Source organism: Mustela lutreola, chromosome 16 (assembly GCF_030435805.1).
Source record: "Mustela lutreola isolate mMusLut2 chromosome 16, mMusLut2.pri, whole genome shotgun sequence".
Lineage (NCBI taxonomy): Eukaryota > Metazoa > Chordata > Mammalia > Carnivora > Mustelidae > Mustela > Mustela lutreola.
This window is the reverse complement of record NC_081305.1, coordinates 49,629,426-49,653,290: the sequence shown is the minus strand read 5'-3', so window position 1 is coordinate 49,653,290 and position 23,865 is coordinate 49,629,426. Positions and strand designations below refer to the sequence as shown.

Sequence of the window (23,865 nt, the reverse complement as noted above, 5' to 3'; positions counted from 1 at the left end):
TTGCTGGGGGTGCTGGACCGGGAGAGGGGGAGGCAGTGAGCTCACAGCAGCCCTGCTCCCTGCCAGCCCTCTGACTCACGCTCCCCATTACCGAATTTTTTCCGACTCACAGCTGCCTGGTGCAGAGTGGGGGGTGGGGGGAGTGAGTGAGTGTGGGTTTGTGTGTGTATGTGAGTGTGCGTGTGGAGTCCCCCTCCTTCACCTTACACCCAGCACTTAGTCCGCCTGCCCCCCCATCTCCAGCTTCCCTGGGGTTCACCCAGTGCCCCCTCAGATGGGGGCCCAAAGGGTTTGCATCCAGCCCCGCGAGGGCCAGCCGGGAGGGCTTCCTCAGTCCCCTTTCCCAATCCAGGAAGTCCTTCCTGGTGTCTAGCTGTAAGCCCTCTTGCTGCCGGTCAGGATCCATGGTCCACCCGCTCCACCCTGGTCTCACCGCGTCCCCTGGCTGTACAGAGGAGGCAGACTGTAGCGGCCTGTGCGTGCCTCTACTGGGTCCCTTTACCGGGGCCCGCCCTCCCCGCAGCATCTCTAAGCACAGCAGGGCGCCGGGCCTGGCGGCTCTGGCTCCCTGTGGGGGTTTGCAGCTGGACACCCTCCCCCCCCCCAGCCACCCCCTCCTCCTCAGGCCTCCGCTGCGGCCAGCCCCCTCCCTGCCCCCGCTCCTGTCCCCTGCTGCCTCCTAGGCAGGCAGTCTCTCTTCCTTCTGGCAGAGCGTCCAGCCACTGCCTGCTCCTCCCCGGTCCAGGGCGCCTCTGGCAGGCGCTTCCCTCCCTCTCTCCCTCTCTCCTTCCCTCCCTCCGGTGGCCGCAGCCTCCTCCCCTCTCCTGCTCAAGTCCCCTTTCACCCCGTCCCTGCCCTGGAGTCTGCAAACATGAGGGTCTTGGCCTGCCTTATCGGTGAGTGACCCCTTCTCCATGGGGACTCAGGGACCTCTGACCCCTGAGCTCATACACTTAAGCGACTCAGACTTCCGGGGCCCTGTCTCGAGTGCTTGGGATGAATGACATCTGGTCGTCCTTGCCTGATCCCCCCCAAGGGACCCAGCCTCTGGACACGCATCTCACCCTCTGAAGACCCCAGGGACTACTCCCCCTGCAACTGGCCCTGACCTTGGGGGGGGGGTCACTCCCATTGACATTAACCAGGCCTCTGGGGGAGCACAAAGGGCCTGGCTCCTAGTCCTGACCCAAGGCATGTGGGGCCCCGCCCGTCTCAGGGACCTGAGTCTTGCCCAGCCCTCTGTCCAGAGTCCTGCCTCCCAGCAGGGGTTTCTGGTTCAGAGGAGTGCGGATTTTGTGTGTGTGTGTGTGTGTGTGTGTGTGTGTGTGTGTGTGTGGCGTGTGCTCGCACTTGCTTGGGTATTTAAAACCAGGAGAAAGCACCCCCATGGGGCCTGTCCTCACTCTACCCCACCCCTCCAACCTCCCTTCCAGCGGCTCTGATGGGGATCCAGGCTGTTGGTAAGTGGCCCTGAGCACCTCTGTCTGGCCTTGTCCAACTCCAACCCACCTGGTCCAGTCTCCCCCTCCAGGGGAACCCCAGCAGCCCTGCGGGCAACTATGACCTTGGACATTGCTTCCTCCAGAACCGCTGGTGACCAACCCCCCATTTATCATGGGGGTCACCTCTCTCCTGAGAACCCAGGAGTTGGGACCCCCACCAGTGGCCAGGGTGGCTGGCCTCACCCACACCCTGCAGGCAAGCCCCTGGCCCTGCCATTCCCGGGGACCGGGCCTCCCAGGTGTCCCAGCCTTTCCTCTGTCCCCTCAGAGCGGCTGCGTCTGGCTGACGGCCCCCATGGGTGTGCCGGCCGCCTGGAGGTCTGGCACAGCGGCCGCTGGGGGACCGTGTGCGACGATGGATGGGACCTGCGGGACGCCGCTGTGGCCTGCCGGGAGCTGGGCTGCGGGGGTGCACTGGCCGCCCCTGGAGGTGCCTTTTTCGGGGAGGGCTCGGGGCCTGTGTGGCTGAGTGAGCTGGCCTGCCGGGGCAGCGAGGGACAGCTGGGGCTCTGTCCCCACCGCGGCTGGAAGGCCCACATTTGCTCCCATGAGGAGGACGCGGGCGTCGTTTGTGCAGGTGAGAGGTCTTGGAGCCTCCGTCGGGGGGCACTCCTACAGACATGACCCCAGGGACTCAGAGGGTCTGGACTTCCAGGTGTCCCCACCCCTCCGAAAACTGGGTGTCTCCCTGCGGTACTCCCAACTGACTATTGCCTGAGGTGTCCCCATGCCGGCCTTGGTCAGGGCCGCCCAGCCAAGCTCCTGTGCTCTCCTTCCCTCAGGTCAGCGAGTGGCCAACTCCAGGGACGGGGAGGATCCGCCTTCCATCCTGGAGGAGGACCTCTGGCCAGGGCCGTCTGGGGAGCTGAGCCCTGGCTCTCAGGAGCCTCCTGTGACCCATGGTGAGCCCACTCTGGCCGTGCATCCAGCTGGGAGGGAGAGGGCGGGGCCTTCCGCACTGATATGTCCCGGGGACAGACGATGCAGGGGCTTCACCCCCTCAAGGGGCCCCCTGCCGCACCCTCAGGGACTCCCAGGCAGCACGGTATGGCCTGGTGGGAGGATCCGCAGCGACCAACCACAGTCTCTCGCAGCCCCCCGCCAAGCTGGGACCCCACAGAACAACTCCAGGAAGAAGAGCCTGAAGCCAGTCAAGCAGCCCAAATCCACCAGGGCCCCCATGCTAACGGCTGGAGCTCCCCGACAGGGTATGTTCTCTGCATACCTCCCTGTCACAGTTCTGGCCTGGCCTGGACTGACCTGGGGACCTCTGGGTGGCCTCCTCCTAGCTGGTACCTGGGAGGGCTCCGGCATGCACCAGATCCCTCGGGGCCTCAGTCGGGCCAGACTCCCATGCCCCGCCCCTCCGGTCAGGGGCCCCAGGCAGCTCCTGCCCCAGACACCTAGCTCCTTCTGGGACCCCAGCACTCTTAAAGGCCCAGCAGGCAGGTGGATCTCGGACCACTGCTCCCTCTGGGGCTCAGTTTTCCCAGTTGGAAAATGAAGAGTGTTTGAATCTGCTTTTCCCAAACTGCCCGGCATGAGACTCACCACCCCCTCCCTCCCTGCCCATCCCCCCACAGAGCGGCTGCGCCTCGTCTCAGGCCCCCACGGGTGCTCCGGGCGCCTGGAGGTGTGGCACGGCGGCCGCTGGGGGACTGTGTGCGATGACGGATGGGACCTGCGGGACGCTGCTGTCGCCTGCCGGGAGCTGGGCTGCGGGAGCGCACTAGCCGCCCCCGGAGGCGCCAGATTTGGCCCAGGCTCGGGGCCTGTGTGGATGGATGACGTGGGGTGTGGAGGCGGGGAGCAGGCTCTGCGGGACTGTCCCCGGAGCCCCTGGGGTCGGAGCAACTGTGACCACAGCGAGGACGCAGGGCTGGTCTGCACTGGTATGCCCCCGCCCGCACCACCCACCCCCTGCACCCCATCTGCTGCACTTGCTCTCTCTAGGGCTCTCCTCTGTCCTCCCTCTATCCTCATTCTCCCTCTTCCCTCCCTCCCCCTGCATCCTCTCCCCATTCCTTTCCTCCCTTCCTCACCCCTCCCTCCTCAGTTCTCCCCCCTTCCTTCCCTTCCTTCCTCCTCCCTCCCTCCTTCCTTTCCTCCCTCCTCTTTCCCCCCAGCCTCTCCCATCCCTCCCTCCTACCTCTCTACTTCCCTCTCTCCCACTCTCCCTTCTTCCTCGGTTCTCCCCCTTCTCCATTCCCTCCCTCCTGCTTTCCTCCTTTCCTCCCCCTCTCCCTTTCCTCTCTCCACCCAGTTCTCTCCCCTCTTCCTTCCTTCTCTCCTTCCCCCCTTCTCTCCCCCTCCCCCAATACCATTTGAACCCCATCCACTCCAGGCAGGGACAGCTTGAGACCCAGTCCTCACTCTCATGGACTCACAGCGGGTCTGCTGCAGGACCCGACAGGCACAGGGTGACTGCCGCCCAGAGTGGTGGGGTGGGAAAGCACAGGGGCTGCAGGTAGACAGTGGGTGCCCACCAGAGCAGGGAGGCAGGGGGTGGGCAGTGCTTCCGTGGGCTGATGTGAACGGGAAGAGGAAGAGGACATTATCCTGAGTCCTGCTCTGTGCTAAGCAGTGTGCTGGGTACCTCCCGGCTGTGTCTGAGCCTCACCACCACGTGGATACCCTCTGGGGTGGGTGCTCTCATCCTGTCTTCCCAGATGTGGAAATGAGGTTTGGAGAAGGGCCCCAAATGACCCAGGTTATGGACTCAGCCCCAGACTCAGAACTTGACCAGCCATGTCTATCCCGCTGCAGACAGAGCTGCTGTGCGGGCGGGAGTCTAAAGCCTGGAGTGGTGGGGACGGAGGCCACCCATGGGGGTTGGGGCCCTGAGCAGTGGGCTGGGACTGTGCTGTGCAGGATGGACAGCCTGGAGAGGCAGAAGCAGGTTCTCCAGAGACCAGATTGGGAGGTAAGTGGAGGCCCCAGGGAAGGCTAAGTGGCTGGGGAAAAGAAGTGAAGGCTACTGAGGTGTCTGGGGAAGCTTGGAGCCTTACTGACACCTAAATCCCCAGAGCAGTCCTGTAAGGCAGCTCCTCATGTCTGACCCCTCCCCGCTCAGTTCTTTTCTTCAGAGCACTGATGGGGGTGGGGGTGATGTACCCCCCAAACTAGGGGGTAGAAAGATGGACTCTGTACTACCCAGTGGTGACCCCAGTCTTACCCAGAGAGACCCAACAGAAATGTACCCTAAAGCCAGCAAGAGGTTAGTCCGCAGACTAGGGGTTCTTTGCAGAGGGTGGGGTGTGATCTCCCCCCACCCCCAACTCCTCCCAGGGGACACTGGGCAAAGTCAGTCACACTGTGGATGTCCCTCACATGTGGGGATGGAGCCCAGGGACACTGTGGACATCCTACAGTCACAGCTTGGCCCCACACAATCCCCTGATGTTGGTGATGCTGAGGTCAAGAAGCCTGCCGTACAGGACTGGGGTAGGCAGCTGGCATATGGGGTGAGGGCCAGTGTCCCCAGGGCTTGCTTCTGCACAAACGGGGCACTGGGAGGTGGACAGACAATTGCTGGACTCCCGGTGAGTGACTTCCCATCCTGGAGCCTTTTCCCCATCGGCAAACGGAAGGTGGGGCAAACGGAAGGTGGGGCGTCTCCTGTTCCCCTGAATACTGCTGCATGGGCCGGAAGCCCAGCCCTGGAGAGCTCAGCTTCTGCGCACACACGTGGCTGCCTGCCCTCCGAGCTCACACCACTCACCCACTGCAGTCTCCCGTCTGTCTGTTCCCCTCCCTTTCCCCACGTCCAGGCCCAGCTCCCCGGCTGCGTCTAGCTGATGGACCCCACGGGTGTGCGGGCCGCCTGGAGGTGTGGCACAGCGGCCGCTGGGGGACGGTGTGCGATGATGCCTGGGACTTGCGGGATGCCACTGTGGCCTGCCGGGAGCTGGGCTGCGGGGGCGCGCTGGCCGCCCCTGGGGGTGCCTTCTTCGGGGAAGGGGCTGGACCCATCCTCCTGGATGACCTTCGATGCCGGGGTAACGAGACAGCCCTGCGATTCTGCCCCACACGGCCCTGGGGCCAGCATGACTGTCACCACCGGGAGGACGCCGGGGCCGTGTGTGATGGTGAGGAGGACACAGGGAGAGGCTGGGGGTGTGGGAGCCTCAAGTGGAGGCACAGGAAGTGGGGGACTCGTGGGGCATTGGCACGCTCACCCGACGCACCCCTCTCTCCTGTTCTGATGCATGGACCCTCACTCTGAATCTGTGGTCCTGGGATCACCCATGGTGGTGATTGGCTCTTCCCTGCCCCAGGTATGCCTCTGGGGTATGTCCCCCCCACGGCCCCAGCAGCAGACAGCAATCGCTCTTCGTCCCAGGAGGCAGTGTCCAGGCCCTCGGCCCCCACAGGGAGCCTGTCCCTAGGCACAGCAGACATCCTACCTCCTCCTGCCTCCCCCACTGTCCCTCGGGAGACTGGACCGGAAGCTGGTGAGTCCGTTCTGCTCCCTGAGAAAACAGGGTCTTACTGACTGCCTCCTCCCCCAGAGTCAGTGCTCCACCCCCCCCCCCAACCCCTGTCCTTTCTCCCTGCTCATAAGTTCTCATTGGGGGAAAGACAAGGATGGTGAATGGAACAGAGCCCTGTGCCCTCAAGGTTCTGTGCTTGGTTGAATGCCCTGCCGTGTTACTCAGGTGTGGTGAAGCCAGCAGATCAGGACGGGACTGCCCTTGGAAAGATATTGGGTTTCTAGAAACAGGGGCCAGGCAGGGAAGGAGCAGCATGGGCCAGGAGGCAGGGGCAGTGAGGGGAACACACAGCTAGAGCCTTGACCGTGGCTGCCGCTGCTGCTGCTTCTTCTTCTTCTTTTTTTTAAAAAATATTTGACAGAGAGAGGGAGTGGGACAGGGAGAAGCGGGCTCCCTATTGAGCAGAGAGCCTGATGTGGGGTTTGATCCCAGGACCCTGGGATCATGACCTAAGCCAAAGGCAGATGCTTAACCAACTGAGCCACCCAGGCACCCCTTGACCATGGCTTCTGTGGGAAGGGGCGGGCAAGGCCGAGTAAGCAAGCTCAGGGTCAGCTTGCTTGGATGGTTTCCAAGAGCTGTGGGGCACCAGGGCTGCCCCTGGTTGTGGGGCACCAGGCCACGTGGACAGTGGACCAGAGTGTGAGCAGGTGGGGGTGGTGGGCTCTGGATTGGCTGGTGTGCAGACAGGAGGCCGCTCTGCTGGCTTCCTGTCTCTTGATTTAGGTAGCCCTCCAGGGGTGGTCCCTTCAGGGTCAGCAAGGCCCTGAGAGACCAAAGCGTCAGAACAGACTGTAGGGCACCCGAGTGGCTTAGTTGGTTGGGTGACTGCCTTTGGCTTGGGTTGTGATCCTGGGGTCTCAGAATTGAGTCCTGCATCAGGCTCCCTGCTCACCGGGGGGTCTGCTTCTCCCTCTGACCCTCTCCCTTTCATGCTCCCCCCACCATAATCAAATGAAAGAAAGAGAGAGAGAGAGAAAGACAGACAGACACACAGACAATAAAAAGGCCTGGTTAGCACAACTGACTCCTCCAGGATGGGAAACGCATTCTTGCTGGAGGCCACTTCCCCCTTTTCCTGAGTCACTCAGCGCTCACGGGCTTGTGTGTGATCAGCACTGTTGCAGGCATGCTCCTTGTCTCCATCAGGGGACACTCCTGGCCACGGGGCCCTGAGTGCAACATGCTGTCCGTGTTACAGAGGAGGCCACATGGCTAAGACATAGGTGAAGGCAGAGCGTCCCAGAGCCCACGTCCTCTGTTTGGTTCGTTGTGGTCAACTATACGCAATGTAACATTGACCGCTTCGTCTGTTTTTAAGCATGAGTTCAGTGGCATGAAACCCATTCATGAGGTCGGGCAGCCACCACCATCCAGCTGTGGGACTTTGTCACCATCCCAGACACCCCAGACGGATTACACGTGGGCTCCCCATCCCCCTGGCCCAACTCAGGCACCCACCCTTCTACTGTCTCTATAAACTAGACTCCTCCAGGGGCCGGGTGCAGATGGGACCCTACAGTACTTGTGCTGATGTCCTCTGGCTTCACCCACGGGGCAGGTCACGGAATTCCCTCCCTAAGAAAGGCTGAATCCTATTCCATTTCGTGCGCAGGCCTCACTCCGCTATCCCTCCATGCAGGGATGCACAGTCAGGCTGTGTCCATCCTTGGACTGCTGTGAACAGTGCCAGGACCCTGTGCGCAAGCACGTGTCTGAGTAGCCATCCTCCATTTACCGGCAGTAAAGCCCAAGCAGTGGGATTTCTGGATCATACAGGGATTCCGTGTCCCGTTTATCGAGGAACCCAGACCATGCCAGACTCTATCCCTGTGCCTGCCACCAGGATGGACGGATATGGGGAAGCCCAGATGAACAGAAGGCTGGATGAATGCAAGGCAGGCAGAGGGACGGAGCCCCTGTCTAAGTCTTTGGGTCTCTTCCACCCTAGGGTCCCCCCAGCTGCGCCTGGTGGCAGGACCCAGCAGGTGTTCGGGCCGGCTGGAGGTGTGGCACAATGGACTCTGGGGGACGGTGTGTGATGACAGCTGGGACCTGCAGGACTCAGCCGTGGTCTGCCGGGAGCTGGGCTGTGGCAGAGCTCGGCAGCAGGACCCTGCAGCTGGCCGCTTTGGCTGGGGGGCTGGCCCCATCTGGCTGGATGACGTGGGGTGCTTGGGGACCGAGGCCTCACTCTCAGAATGCCCCGCTTCGCCCTGGGGGAAGCACAACTGTGCTCACAATGAAGATGTTGGAATCTCCTGCACTGGTAAGGAGGTCCTGACCACCTGCTGGCTCCTGGAGGGCTTCCTGGAAAAAGGAATGGGAACTAACATCTGCACTAACATCTTCTGAGTGCATGTCTTCCTAAGCCCCCTGCCCAGGCTGGCTGTTCCCACACATGTGACCACACTCACGCCTCACAATAAGTACAAGCTGGTGGGTGTTATGCTCATTTTACTGAGGAAGCTGAGGCACAGAGAGGTTCAGTAACTTGTCCAAGGTCACACAGCAACTAAGTGGCACAGTTGGGATTCTTTCTGCTCCTCCTGTTTATGCTCCCCAAGATAAAGGAAGTGAGGACAGGGATGTCGGGAGCTGGAGAGAGGCCAAGGTGAGGGCCAGCTGCAGTATACACAAGCTTTGTTGTGTCTGTCGTTTGCTAACGTTTACGAGTGCCAGACATTGAGCTGGGTGCTGGGGTGTCAGATAGAAGGAGCCCAGTCCTGGCCTTTGGGATGCTCACAGCTCACTGACATAAAGGTGCACCCACACATCTCTGCAAACCTGTGCAACACGGTATCATTCAGAAGGCCCCAAGACAACCCTCAGGTTCTATAATCTTCTAGAAGGACTCCCAAAAAATCAGAAAAGCCGTCATAAAAACCAGTTGAGGGCAGAGGCGCAGGGGCTGATGCAGGAGAGGTCTGCAGGGAGCCCCCAGCCTTCCTCCCTGAGGAGCCATGCAGAGACCACTTAGCTCTCCCAGCAGGGGCAAGTGACCACACACGTGCAGTACTGCCCAGCAGAGACGTCCCCCCAGCCTCGGGTGCAGAGTTTTTACAGGAGCTTGGCTACGACCTCTGGCTGCCTGCCCACTGGCTGCCCGTGAGTCACAGTATTGGTACTGACTCTCTGGGTAGCCCCATGAGCCAGGGGCCAGACATTTCCTTGGGCAGAGGTGACACTTTACTGCACACACGTGCTAATCTAATCAGAGAAATGTGACAAGGGCTGTGGCCCACACAATGGCGTCACAGAAGCTAAGGCCCTTTCCCTCTCCTCCCGAGGTCACAAGAGCCACAGAAGGGTTTTCAGCTGGGGAATGACCCGCCAGACCTGGTACCACTCTGGTAACTGGTGAGAGCTGGACAAGGAGAAAGGGAGACTGTCAGAAGTTATGGGAAGTGACACCGTGGGTGGCCAGTGGACAGGTTGATGTGGGAAGGGCAGAGAGGGTCAGGCATGTCCCAACTGGAAAAGCCAAGGAGCAGGGGATGGTGTGTCTGGCCAGCAGGTTTGTATCCCCAGAGTCTGGCACAGTGCCTGGGTGATAGAATATGCTGGATAAATGTTGGAGACATGCAGGAGTGAATGAATAAAGAACAAAGAGATGAGGGAGAAGGGGGGATCCAAAAGATTACCTTGTCATTATGGTGTCTGCCACCTTCCATGTCCTCTCCTCCCAACTTCCAGACACTCCTGGCCTGGACTCCATCTCAGACCCCTTCAGCTGGAGCTGGATCCCTGGCCTGGGTAGAGATCCGGATGCCTGGCTCCCTGGGGAGCTGACAACCAAGCCCCCAGCAAAGCTGACCCCCAGTGTTCCTGAGAAAACCACCACCAAAGCCCCAGGGAAAAACCCCAAGGGTACTAAGAAGTGGGTGACCAAAAATGCAAGGAGACTGACCACTCAGCCCTCCGTGATTCCAACCACTAAACACTCCAGGGTCCTGGGCACCCAGAGGCCACCTGAACTGACCTCACAGACCACCACGACCCTGACCACTGAGGCCTCCCGAAGAACAGTTTCTGAGTCTACCGCCAGGTTGAGCACTGAAGCCCCCCACAGGATGACCTCACATACTACTGCAACACGGACTCCCCGGGCCCCCCGAGAACGGACTGCCAAGACCGTGGCAACACCGACCACTCAAAGCCCCCGAGAAATAACCTCTGAGGCCACAGTGGAGCAAATCCCTCTGGCCTCCACGGAGCCATCCACTGAGACCCCAACACAAGGTTCTCCAGACTCTTCCAAAGACCCAGCCCCCTCCCCCACTGGGAGCACCGCTAGGGGATCAGGTGAGTGGGGGGAACATGAAGAGGTGAGGCTGACCCCTGTTGACCCCTCCTGACTTGGGGTCTTCTACCAGCAGGCCCGTTCCGGGTGCGTCTGGCCGATGGGCCCAACCGGTGTGCTGGCCGGCTGGAAGTGTGGCATGCTGGGCGCTGGGGGACAGTGTGCGATGACAGCTGGGACCTGCGGGACAGTACCGTGGCCTGCTGGGAGCTGGGCTGTGGAAGGGTCCGGTCCCGAGTGGGCAAAACCCACTACGGCCCCGGGACCGGTCCCATCTGGCTGGATGACGTGGGCTGCAAGGGAATCGAGGCCTCCCTGAGTGACTGCCCTGCTGGGGCGTGGGGCCAGCACAACTGTGACCACGAGGAAGACGTGGGGCTCACCTGCACTGGTACTGGGAATGGGGTGGGGCACCCAGAGTCACTCCAGAAGGTTCTGGAAGGGTATCTGGAGCAGCAGCAAGGACCTGAGGCAGGGAGGGACTCAACCCATGTCCCACTTTCTCCCAAGGCCACGCCGATGAGGATGATTATCCCCCCTGGACGTGGGATCCCACCTCTGGAGAGGACCTGGCCAAGCTGACCACCACCGCTGGGGTACCTGGACACACGCTCTCCTGGGGCACCACCAAGAGCCCAGGCGCCCCCTCTCCGGCGACAAGGCGTCTTCCGGACACAGGTGAGGTGTAAGGCCAGGGTGCAGATGGGGCCACATCGACCTGTGTGCTCCTCCCAGCCGGGCTTCGGAGAGACCCTGGAGCTGGCCTGGGTGTCGGAGATCCTGGACAGGTTCTCCACGGCTCCAGAGGCCCAAAACGTTCCTTCCCTAGGCTCCTCTCGAGAGCCTTTAAGAGGAGACCCCCGTGTGTCTCTGAGAATCAGACCAGGCTCAGCAGGGCCCAAGCCCACAGTCCTCCAGCAAACCAGCCATGACACCTGAGGCTGGGCCCCTCCATCCAGAGCCCGGAGACCTCCCAGAGGGCCGAAGTCACCACGTCATCCCCCAGCCCCCTAGAGCTTATCCCTGCGGCTCGAGTGTCCTTCCACCCCTGCGACCACACCCGGAGCCTGTGCACCCCAGCCCCCGTGCTTTCCCAGCGCATGCTGCTCAGGTGGTTTCCCCGCAGCATCTCCCAGGCCCTGTGGCCCTGCGCATGTGCATTGCTTCCCCGTGGGGGTCCCCGTGTCCATGCACGTGCGCAGTGTCCTTCCAAGCTTCCCTGTGGCGTCTGTCTAGCCCCGCATCCCTGCGCGTGAGCGCGTGCTCTACGGGCTTCGCAGGCTCTACGGACCTTGCGTCCCTGCGCATGTGCGTGTGCATTTGTGCACACGTCCGCGGCCCTTGGTCCTCTCCCGCGCAGCCCGCTGGCTCTCTTCCACTGGCCCACTCCGCGTCTCTGTCGCACTGCTGTTCTCATGGTCCACTTGTCTGTCACCGTCACTCTCATGTGCTCGCATCCAGTGCACACGTTCCTGTTCTCCCCCTGCCGACGCCTCTACCCTCCGTGTTCTTGCTCTCTCTGCCACCGACCATCCACCGCCTGCCCTGCTGCTGTCTGCCTGCCCCCCGCCCGGCCACTTGCGCCTCCGGCCGCCCCTCTGTGCCCACGCGCGGACTCCACCTTCTGCTCACCAATGGCTCCTCCTGCCCCGGCCCTGCCTGTTTCACTCCACCCAGCCTTGTGCCCCTGCTTCACCCTCCCGCTGCCCTCTCCCTTCTCCGGGTGGTCTCCCACCCTCCGAAGGTCCCCCTTCTGCCTGTCGCCCTGCGTACCTCTGCTAGTCTTTCACTGAGCGACTCGTCGCCTCAGGAACCGGGCGTCCCGCCCCGCGGGCATTTTCCCGCCTTTTTCTGGCGCTCCGCACGCACGCGCGGCCCTCGGGGAATGGGCCCAATCCGCCTCACGGCTTGTGACGTCACAGGGCGCTGCGCCTCCTGATTGGCCGGCTGACCCACGCCCGCGGCAATAAAAGCAGGGGGTGGGGCGGGAGGCTCTTACTGCGCTTTCAGAGCGGTGACTTGTCTGCGAGGTTGGGCCGGTGGTGAGGGGGAGACGGAGAGGAAGGGCGGGCCGAGGGGCAGCCGCGCGTTAGGGCGAGGGATCGGAGTTGTGAGGTCGGGCTTGTCCTGCCCGGCGGTCCGAGGTGCTGCTCCTGGGTGCCGGGCGGCCGGGGTCCTAGAGCCTTTGTTCTAGAACTGCAGCGGGGCGCAGACCCCTGGCTATCCTCTAGCGCCCCCTCGTGGCAGAGACGGTCAGATGCGGGGCCCGGAGCGCCTACTGGGGTGCGGGGCGAGGGGAGTAGTCGGTGACATGAGCTCGGAGCGGCGTCGCGAGCCGCGCCTGGGAAAAGTCGGGGTAGTCCCAGGTCCAGTGATAAGGAGGCCAGATGGCGAGTGGGAGGAAGGACAGAAGCGCCTTCCTCCCCCCTCACTGCGAGGTGACCCTGGGAAAGAGGGACGCGCCTCTCTGAGCCTGCTTCTTCCTGTGGGAAACAGCCCCGCACAGCTCCCTCGGTGCGGGGTGCACGCGATTCCGGCGCCCGGGAGACCTGGGCCCTGCGGCGAACGCCCGGGCTGCGGCGGGGGCAAATCTGCCTCAGCGGAAACTCAAAAGCTGCTGCTAAGGCCCGTCTTCGTGATTCCACACACATTTCGCTCTTCAGACTGGGAGAGATGACGGAGTTACTGAGCTAACGATCAGCGACTTGCTTAGTCCAGCTCTCGGGGGTGTTCCGGGGTTAGAACTAGCGGGCGACCTCGGGTCCTGATCCCAAGAACAAAATGTGTGTGAAACCGTTTAAAACCTCGGAACGCTGGTGGCGAGGCTGGTTTAGCGTGAATGTGGCCGCTGCAGGATCCCAGGGAAGCCATTGTTTCTTGTAGGGCGATGCCGAAGGGCCTCGCCGAGGACATGGCATTACCCAACAGAAGACACCAGGAGGAAGGGAGTTCTCCGGGGGGCAGAGGCCGGGGTTAAAGGGCATTGCCCGCCGGACACTGCCCTCTCCCTGGACCCTTGGCTCCATCCGGCCTTTACCGTGACATAACCGCCCGGTACTGCCTTGCAGCAGTGCAGGCTCACTTTGCAGTCCCCTGGGTCAGAAGTCCAGCAGGGATGTGTTCCTTCCCAAGGCTCTAGAACAAAATCTGTTCTCTACCTTTTCCGGCTTCTCGAGGTCCCCACATTCCTTGCTCGTGGCCCCTTCCTCCCTGTTCAGAGCTGGCAATGCTGCACCTCTCTGACCTTCCTTCTATCTTCATGTCTTCCTCTGTCCTAATTTTAAGGATTTGTGTGATTGGATTGGGCCTACCTGGATTGATGCAGGATAATCTCTTCCTCTCAAGGTCTGCACCTTTAATCACAACTGCAATATCCCTTTGCCACATAAGGTAACCTATTCAGAGGTCCTCGGGACTAGGGTACAGGCGTCTTTGGGGGAGCATGGTTCCCCCACTGGTCTACCACCGAATCGTGCTGTAGAGACTCCGTGAAGACTTACACGCTTGTTGAATGAATGTAACAGCCGAAGCTAGAAGCTTAAAAGGTTGAATTTCACTTTCCAGTTCATTGAAGCAGTATTTCTTGAGGCTTCTCAGAATTTGGAGACATAGACATTTACATACCTGTCGCCTGCTGTGCGGCAGGCATGAATACTAACCCCTGAGAACACAGCGGTGAGCAAGGGAAAGGGAGGCTGAGATTTGCAATTTAGAATAGGATGGCCAAGAGATGCCTTACGGAGAAAGTGCCCTTTAAGTGATGACCTTTAGGAGGAGAGGGAGAAAGCCATGCAGATATCTGGTTGGAGAATGTTTTATACAGAGGGAACAGTGCATGCAAGGGCTTTGAGGTAGAATTGTGCTTAGCTGGTTGAAGAAATGGCCTCAAGGTCAGCGGGGCTGAAATGGAGTGGTCGATGGGAATGATGGCAGGAGATGAGATCTGCAATGGGGACCCTGGAGGGAGCTAAGGGTGCATTCCAGACGGAGGGAGCAGTGCATGCAAAGGCCCTCTGGTGAGACCTTGAGAGAATGGCAAGGATGCTAGCATGACCGAAATACAGTAAGCCAGGTAGTGTGAGAGTGATAAGAGAGGGCTAGACTCTGAGTTTTATTCTCTATGCAGTGAGAAGCCCTTGGTGGGGCATTTTGAGCTAGGAAGGACACGGTCATGAGTGCATTTTCAGCAGTCACTCAGGATGCTGCATGGGAAATGGATGGAGGAGCCAGAGTGCATACAGGGAGATGGAGAGGTCTCTGGAAAGGTGACACTGGTCTCTGCCAGGGTAGCAGTGGAGACTAAGAAGTGGATTGTGTAAGCTATATTCTGGGAGTTGAGCTGATGGATTCGAGTGAGGGGTTGGGTGGGGTGTGAGAAGAGGGAAGTGGGAGATGGGGACCCACCTTTTACTGGATCAGGGAACACTGCTGCTGGATCCACAGGATCCACAGTGGGAATATTAGATCTATTGGTGATGTGTTTGACACACCCAGGTGCAGACATTAGATACACCATCCTGGAGCTCTGCGGAGTGCCTGGGCTGAAGATATACATTTACAGAGTGGAATGTGAGGCTGTGGGAATGGATGAGGCTGTGCAGACAGCTAGCCGTGTCTCATGGGCCTCCCATACCCAGCTTGGAAGGTGGGATGACTCATGGATTTGGGCTGTTGTTGTATGTTACGGCTGCATGAGGTCATGCAGAGGGGAGAGGATCCAAGAGTAAATGCAAGATTAAATTCAGAGGTTGGGTGATAATATTAACAATCATAGCTAGTTTTCACTGAATGTACCCCATGTGTCAGGAACCATCTACCAGCATCACATGGCTTAACTCACTTCCTCCCCCAAGGAACCTTATGAGATCAGTACAACACCTAACACCATCCTACAGATAAGGAAACAGGTACAAAGAGGGCTAGTACAGCAAACAGCAGAGCTTGGATTCTAACTCCAGGATTTACACTCTTAACTACGCTAGTCATGGACACAGGGAAGGAGTATATGACAGAATTAGCTCTGAAGAACACAGGAAGCATTATGCAGGCATGACTTTATTGAGGGGGGAAGGGGCTCACCAGGGGAGGAGTGGGGTAAAACTCAGTAGATTTGCACCTCAAGGGAAAGAGGTCTCCATTAAGGACCAGGTAGACCTGTGTGGGTCTGAAGCCCAACACTGCTCTTTGGCTGTGTGACTTTGGGAAAGTTCCTTGCCTTCTCTGGGCTTTAGTTCGGTCATCTGTAGCAAAACAGCAGCTTCGGCAGCCACCCTCTCCCCATGAGATTGCCAAAAATTAAAATGTCTGACAGTACAAAGGTTGTGGGGTAAAGGTGGGCATGCGAATCTGCGCCTCATTAGGAGGGCAGTTTAACAATGTCTAGGGAGACACCTCTACCTTCCACACCATAGTTATACAATTAGGTGTTGAGGAGTTCTCACTCCTGAGCCCAAGGTCACAAATCTAAGGAGTTCACTGCAGCTGTATTTGTAACAGCAAAACATTGGCCACAGCCACAGCCTACCTGCCTGTCAACAGGGCACAGACGAATGTTGGTACAACAGAATATTAAATGAAGGTTAAAAAAAAGGAGCTAGAGAGAGATGAATTGAATTCAAAGAATAAGCTTATCACATGCCAGGCTTTGCGACCCTATGGAGTAGATCATCATGGTACCCATTTTACAGGTGAGGAAACTGAGTCATGGAGTAGTTCAGTGACTTGCTCACCCAGCTAGGAAGGGCCATGCCCACATCCAAGCTATAAAACTACACAGTGTTATGTAGATGGGCAAATCTACAACTTAGGAAGCTAAAACATGGAGAAACAATATGGCCTCAGAGAGTCCTTTGGGGGAAGGGAGGTGATTGGGCCTCACAAGGGCTGTAACTCTGCAATGCTGCTGCTTAAATTTAAAATGCACATTGTAATGAAAAAAATCAAATTGACTAATGAACGGGTGGCTATATATATATATATATATATATATATATATATATATATTTTAAGATTCTATTTATTTGACATGGAGATCACAAGTAGGCAGAGAGGCAGATGGAGAGAGAGGGGGAAGCAGGCTCCCCACCAAGCAGAGAGTCCGATGTGGGGCTGGATCCCAGGACCCTGAGATCATGATCTGAGCCGAAGGCAGAGGCTTAACCCACTGAGCCACCCAGGTGCCCCACAGGTGGCCAGATCTTAGAGCACAGTTCAAGAACACAGAGACCCAAGGAGTATGCCTGCAGTTGGTGGACTGACATTGTAACGGGGTTCAATTTGTGTTCTCAGTGGAGTTCTCCTAAAATCCAGCATCTTGAAAAGACATCTTCACCGCTAATGGGTTTTTTTCCCCTAAGCTTGTTTCCATTTTTGATTTTTTAACAATAAGGCTAATGGTTCTTAAAATTCCTAATGCGTATGACCATCAGGTAGGATTTCATAGTTTCCCTCTTAGAGTATGGGGACAGGCATGGGGAAGGTATTTAATTAAGAACGGTTAATAATAGGGAGATGGGACTGAGGTATTGGCAATGCCAGGCATCAAGGTGAAAATTGACCCATGTAATATATTAGCAGGTGACAGAGCCAGGGATTTCTGCAACTGGGACACCTAGCCGCAGAGCTCAAAGTGACCAGGACAAATGTGCCTAGTGTGTCAGACACCATCCTTCTGCTGGTTTCATGTGCAGAGTGGGAAAATGTCTATGGTGGAGAAGGGAATTCCAGGTGGGGGCAATAGCTCGGGCAAAAGCTCAGAGGTGCACCGAGGCTAGATGGGAACACCTCAAGGTTTGGGGTCCGGTGTGAGCAGCAAGCCTGTGGGGAAGGCGGCACGGTGAGGGGGTGTCAGAGAGGTGGGCAAGGGGCAGTGTGTGAAGGGAGGGGAGGAACATGGAGTTTCTGGTTTCCCAACATTGTGAATACACTCAAACCTACCAAACTGTACACATTAAGGCATGCGAATTATATCTCATCAAAGCTATTGTGTTTTTTAAATGATTTATTTACTTACCAGAGAGAGAGAGAGAAAGCATGCACATTTGCATGCAAGTGCAGGTGAGGGGCAGAGGGGGAAGGGGAGAACCTCTAGCAGACTCACTGGGCGTGGAGCCCCACGTAGGACTGGCTCGTCCAACCCTGAGATCGCAACGCGAGTTGAAATGAAGATTCAGACACTTAACCGACTGAGCCACCAAGGAGCCCGAAAAAGCTATTGTTAAAATAAGTTTTTTGATCCACCAAGCTAGAAGACTGAATTCAATCTTTCAATTCTCTCTATATAAAATGGTGTATTTTACATTATATTTTACATTATACTTATAAAATAGTTAATTTTTATATTACACAGCTGACCATTGAATAACACGGGGGTTAGGGGCACTGACCCCCATGCAGTCAAAAATCTACGCATAGATGAGAGAGTTTGACTCCCTCAGAACGTTACTAATAGCCTACTGTTGACAGGAAACCTTACTGATAACATAACAATTAACACATAGCTGACCATTGAATTACACGGGGCGGGGGGGGGGGGTTAGGGGCACTGACCCCCATGCAGTCAAAAATCTACATATAGATGAGAGAGTTTGACTCCCTCAGAACTTTACTAATAGTCTACTGTTGACAGGAAACCTTACTGATAACATAAACAATTAACACATATTTTGTATGTTATATATATTATACAGTGTATTTTTTATTTATTTGACAAATACAGATCACAAGTAGGCAGAGAGGCAGACAGAGATAGAGAGGAGGAAGCTGACTTCTTGCTGAGCAGAGAGCCTGATGCGGGGCTCCATCCCAGGACCCTGGGATCATGACCTGAGCCGAAGGCAGAGGCTTAACCCACTAAGTCACCCAGGCGCCCCAATATACACTGTATTTTTATAATAAAGTAAGCTAGAGAAAAAAGTTACTAAAATTTTAAGTACAGTATAGTATTGTACTGTATTTGTGGGAAAAATCCACATACAGGTGGTTCTGCATAATCTGTAGAGTTCGAGGGTCACTGGATATTATACATTTATATGTTACATAAAATTGTCATGTAGAGATTATCCAAGTGTATTCATCCAAAATACATAGTGAAAATGCTACAGAAATGTTCCTGGTTGTTCATTAATAAAGATATTATAGGTGTCCCCCTCCCCCCGAGGGAAAAATAAAGAATGAGTAGGGGCGGGACATCAGGACATTGAAATAAGAACTGTTCTTATTTTATAAGCTGGTTTAGTCCCAGTTTCTGCTCTTAGTAGTTCAGAGCATCTCGGCTGAGTCACCGGGGTAGCTGTGAGGTCAGGAAGGAGATTGTGGGGGGTGCAGGTGAGACAGGATAAGACCTGAGTTGGGGTCCAGGAGGAGCAGAGGGTCACAATAAAGGGAAACGAGATTCATTTCTCCCTATATCTCTCAAGGTAATGAGGACAGTTACGAGCCTTCCTGGACATGGGATACACCTTCTGGAGGGGCTCCTCCCGAGGGGACACCCACCGCAGGCAGACCTGGATCCACTCTTACCACTGCTACCACCCAGAGTCCAGGCCGTCCCTCTTCAGCTCCAAGGATCCGTGGAGACACAGGTGAGGCATGTAGCTGTGGCAACCGGGTTGTTTGTGTTGTGGGTAGAGAGCTGGAATCCGAATTCCCCAGTGCTGACCCCACTCTCACCCCAGAGATCCAGCAGAAATATATCCTGGTACAAGGGGTTATTTTCTACGTCTGTGGCCCTCAACTGGGAGTAACTAGCAATATCTGAAGATGTTTGGGATTGTCATGACTAAGAGTGGGGAGGTTACTAGAACCTAATGGGTCAAGGCCACGGGTGTTGTTACATATCCTACTCTGTACAGAGCAGTCCCCCACAACAAAGAATCATCCAGCTCCAAATATCAACAATGCCCAGGTAGGGGAACTATAACCTATACTATGCAATTCACTCTGACAGATCAATGAAGAAATGACAGGAAGCCCTACAAGAGAATGGGTAACAGTTATGACCAGGCAATTCACAGAAGGGAAAGCCCAAATGGCCAACAAGTATATGTAGAAACATTCACACTCATGAAGAATTAGGGAAACTAAAGTTAAAGTGATGACAAGCATGGAGAAAATTTGGAAGATAGATAATATCAAGTGTGGGTGAAGATGTGGGAAAACGGACATCCCCACTGGATACAGGTATCTGATAAAGACAGTGAAATTAGGTATGATTGTACATTGTGACCCAGCAATCCTCTTCCTGTATTCCAGAGAAATTCTTTTTTTTTTTTTTAAGACTTTATTTATTTATTTGAGAGAGAGAGAGAGCATGAGAGAGGTCAGCTGGAGAAGCAACTCCATGCTGAGCAGGGAGCCCGATATGGGACTTGATCTGGGACTCCAGGATCATGACCTGAGCCGAAGGCAGTCGCTTAACCAACTGAGCCACCCAGGTGCCCCATGTATTCCAGAGAAATTCTTGAATAGGCTTCTATGGTCAAGCTGTATGAGGGTTTTCTTTGGAACACTGTGATATCAAGGAGTTGGAGGCAGGTTATGTGTCCAGCAGTGGGTAACGAGAAATGCAGTGGGTGCGTGCGGTGAAATCCCACGGGGAGCTAAAGCGAGTCGAGCTGCACACACCGGAGCACGGGGCAGTGTGAACAACTAAAGATGGAGAAAGCAGAGTGAGATTTCCAGCGATTTGCAAAAGCTAAAAAGCACAAACACAAAAATACACGTACGCTTATTACATTAACATATATACATATATGCCTTTTCTATTTTATAAGGTATTGTGTAAGGACCTATCTTTAAGGACATGTGTCAAATACACTAATGGAGGTAGCTGTGGGGGGAAAGTGAGAGGGATGGAGAGCGGGAAAGAAAAAGGAGAAAAAAGAAGAGACATTGCCGGGCTGTTGATGACAATGTACAGAAGAGTATTATTAGTTTGGCTTTCTGAACCTTGGGTCCGAAAAATTAAAAATACCACTCTAGACATCTGAACCCCTACAATATTTAAGCAAGCTGTGATTCTTGAAATAATAACTAAATCAGTTAATAGTTACTGAACAGTACACCCAGGTGTTGGGGACTGTTCTAAGAACTTTATATATATTACCCCTTTAGCTCTCAGGCATCTGTAGGAACCCTATGATGTAGGTGCTATCATTACACCCATTTCATAGATGTGAGAAACTGAGGTATGGACATCAATGAGTGTGACAGTATTAGTCACAAGAGTGCCTGTTACATGCGAGGCGCTGTCCTAAGTCTCTGCACACACAGGAGCTCCCTGCACCAGCACAGTTCTACAAGGGAGGTCCGTTGATCATCCACAAACTGAGATTCAAGGCAGTTAAATAACTTGTCCATGGTCACCTAGTTAGGAAGCGACAGATCTGGGGTTTAAGCACAGGCAGCATGACTGGAGGCCAACCCCCTTACTGAGCCACTTCTCTGACGCTGCAAACCAGTGGCAACAACAGGAGGCATGTCCAAAATCCTGCAGGAAACCTGGAATTCTCTAGAGCTGTATTGTTCAATATGCTAGCTATCAACACTGGTGGCTTTTTACTTTAAATGAATTAAAAATGTGAAAAAGGAGGGCAGTCCCCTTGGGTCCCCTCCCTCCTTGGGAGCTTTGTGTATTCACTTCGCTATCATTCAATAAACCTTGCTTTGCTGCCCACCAAAAATATATTTTTTAAAGATTTTAGTTATTTATTTTACAGAGATCACAAGCAGGCAGAGAGGCAGGCAGAGAGAGAGAAGGGGAAAGCAGGCTCCCTGCTGAGCAGAGGGCTTGATCCCAGGACCCTGAGATGATGACCTGAGCTGAAGACCGAGGCTTTAACGCACTGAGCTACCCAGGTGCCCCCCAAAATAATTTTTGTTGAAAAAAAAAATTCCAACCCTTAGTTGGAATAGCCACACTTCAGATTAGGGTTGGCCATATGTTATCACACCCATCACTGGGAAAGTGATATTTAACGACCCAGACTCTGAATGCAAAGGACTTTGCTTCAAATCTTGTCCCCACAATTTGCAAACTGTATCTGTGCAACCCATGGCAAGTTACCTACCCTTTTGGCCTGACTCCCGTCATCTGCAAAAAGGGATAAAATTCTCATTTAGCTGGAAGCTGAGCCAAGAAAGGGATAAGGCTTCTCATTCTACTCAGGCCCTAAATGTAAGGTGCCGCCAAAACACGCAGTTACCAAAGTAAATATCTTTATAGTTTTAAAAATCGAAATTAATGTAAAACATTTGCAATGAACTGAACATCAAAAATTTAACGAAAGGCAGGATCCCATCTACCTCACTTGACTTTCCCTAATCCTGGCCCAGTCAGATCCTGCTGGGCTAAAATTTGGACTCTTTTGTTCATAGAGGATCTTTTACAATAATTTTGTTTAAAAAGTGACATAAAAATCTTGACCACTGAGATTACACTCAGAAGCCTCTTGCATCCCCCCTCACGCTTCTGCACCTTCCGGCATCTTCCCCATTCCTTCCCATTTGCTCCCTCATCCCTCCGCCCTTCAGCCCCTCCTGTATCCCCAGGTAAGCCGCCACAATCCCCACACTCCCGCGTTTTCCTTCCTGCTTTTGCAAGACCCTCCAGCCGCCCCCCCGCCACGTTTCCGCTCCCTCCCACCTTCCACGGTACCCCTCCCCTCCCTGAGCTCCCTTGCCCGCATAGGAGGACGCCAGGTGGCGTCTGGAGACATCACAGGTGGCGGGGAGGTGGGGCGCTGGGGCGGGGCAAAGTCTGCTGGGGAACCGTGACGTTGCAAGGCTCCGCGCCCTCCCGTTGGTCGGCTCCTCCCTGGAGAGGCGGGGCAGGCCAAGGGGGTGGGCGGGGCAAGCTGACCTCGACCATCTGTCTTTCCTCCTCCTCTAGGTTCCCTGAGGAAACTGTGGCCAGACCGTCGGCTGCAGCGTCCCACAGCGGCCAGGACAGCGCCCCCTGCCGCTTCCCCAGCTCCGTCAGCTTCACCAGAGCCCCCTGGCCCACCGGTGACCCTCGACTCTGCGCCTCGGCTCATTCCCGAGGCAGCTTCAAGGCGAGGGGTGACCTCTGACCCTCCTGACACTTCAACACCCAACCCAGACCTGGCCTCGCAGATGAACTCAGACCTCACTCTGACAACCCCTGGCCTCACTCTGTCCACCCCCGAGGGCGCTGTGACTCCAGCGCTTATACCTGATCTTTCACCCACCCCACCACCCACCTTGCCCAAAGAACTGACCTCTGACCCCTCTGCACCATCAGTGGTGACCCACCTTTCTTCTACCTCAGAGTTGACTCCAGAATCTGACACAACCCCAAACTTGGGCACAGCTCCATATGCCAACACATTTCCAGATCATTCTAAATCCCCAGACTCCTCCATAAACCCCCACCCTACTGGCACCCCTCATTCCACCTTGACCTCTCAACCCATGACCACGCCTCATTCCGCCACAACCCCACCACTCACTAGGACCCCACAACCCACCACACCCCCTCAACCCACCATATCCCTTCAACCCACCACATCTATTCAACCCACCACAACCCCTCAACCCACCATATCCCTTCAACCCACCACATCTATTCAACCCACCACAACCCCTCATCCCACCATGACCCCTCAGTCCACTGCCTCTCCACCTACCACAACCCCTCACCCTATCACAAATCCTTACCCTGCCACAACCCCTCACCCCACCATGACCCTTCATTCTACCACCTCCACTCACCCCAGCATGACAGCTGACCCTACCTCAACCCCTATGATCACTACCAAGTCCATTCTAACTTCCTCAGGAACAGAACTGTTCTCTCCCACTCCAGCACCAACAGTCAAGTCTAGCCTACACCCCTGGTTGACTTCCACGGGGTCTTCTCATCTCTCTACATCCAAGATGTCAAGCCTAGCTCCTTTTCCAAACTCGGAGTCCAGCCACTCAAGGCCTTCTCCAGCTCCAAGCGTGGACACTCTGTCCACTGACGACTTCGAACCACCAAGAAGCCAGAGCCCCAAACCAAGCCCACCACCCCCACAGACCCCACACTCAGCCTCTGACCCCACAGTGACCTCTGACCTCCACCTGTCTTCCATGGCCCTACCCTTGGGTCAACCTTTCCCTGACCATCTCACCCCAAGGCCAACCCCTGGTCAGAGCCCAGACCCCCTTGGCCCATGTATGGCTCCAACACCACCTGTAAGGGTCATGGCTTGTGAGCCGCCTGCCCTGGTAGAGCTGGTGGCAGCTGTGAGGGAGGTGGGTGGCCAGCTGCAGAGGCTGACCCAGGTCCTGGAGAAGGAACAACAGCAGCGCCAAGCCCTGGGATTGGGGCTGACCCAGTTGGTGGAGGCCACCCGGAACCTAGGGCAACTGGGTGAGGTTGTAAAAAGACTGGCTGAGGGGGCCTGGCCCCCTAGTACCTCTGCACCAGCCACCACCACCCCAGAGGAGGAAGAAAGGCCTCTGAGGGGAGATGTGTGACCCCTATATGGGATTTGAGGGGGTAAGACACACCCAACCAAAAAATGAAAACCATAGTATCTAATTAAAAACAAGATATCAGTGA

The 23,865-nt window shown here is 56.0% G+C and overlaps 1 protein-coding gene across 4 annotated transcripts; it reads left to right on the top strand.

The window, feature by feature from the left end:
• Positions 1–36: 36 nt before the first annotated feature.
• Positions 37–23,865, top strand: SSC5D (scavenger receptor cysteine rich family member with 5 domains). 4 transcript variants are annotated; one of them, XM_059150848.1, is made up of 14 exons: positions 37–896; positions 1,434–1,460; positions 1,771–2,079; positions 2,285–2,404; positions 2,597–2,710; positions 3,086–3,394; positions 5,273–5,590; positions 5,780–5,956; positions 7,947–8,264; positions 9,692–10,300; positions 10,375–10,689; positions 10,809–10,976; positions 18,716–18,880; positions 22,189–23,865. In XM_059150848.1, the coding sequence occupies exons 1-14, from the start codon at positions 872–874 to the stop codon at positions 23,778–23,780; spliced, it is 4,566 nt and encodes a 1,521-aa protein (XP_059006831.1). In that variant the 5' UTR covers positions 37–871; the 3' UTR covers positions 23,781–23,865. The 4 variants fall into 4 exon arrangements, with proteins under 4 accessions (XP_059006831.1, XP_059006830.1, XP_059006832.1 ...); XM_059150847.1 differs by having other exon boundaries at positions 10,372–10,689; XM_059150849.1 differs by lacking the exon at positions 10,375–10,689 and having other exon boundaries at positions 637–896.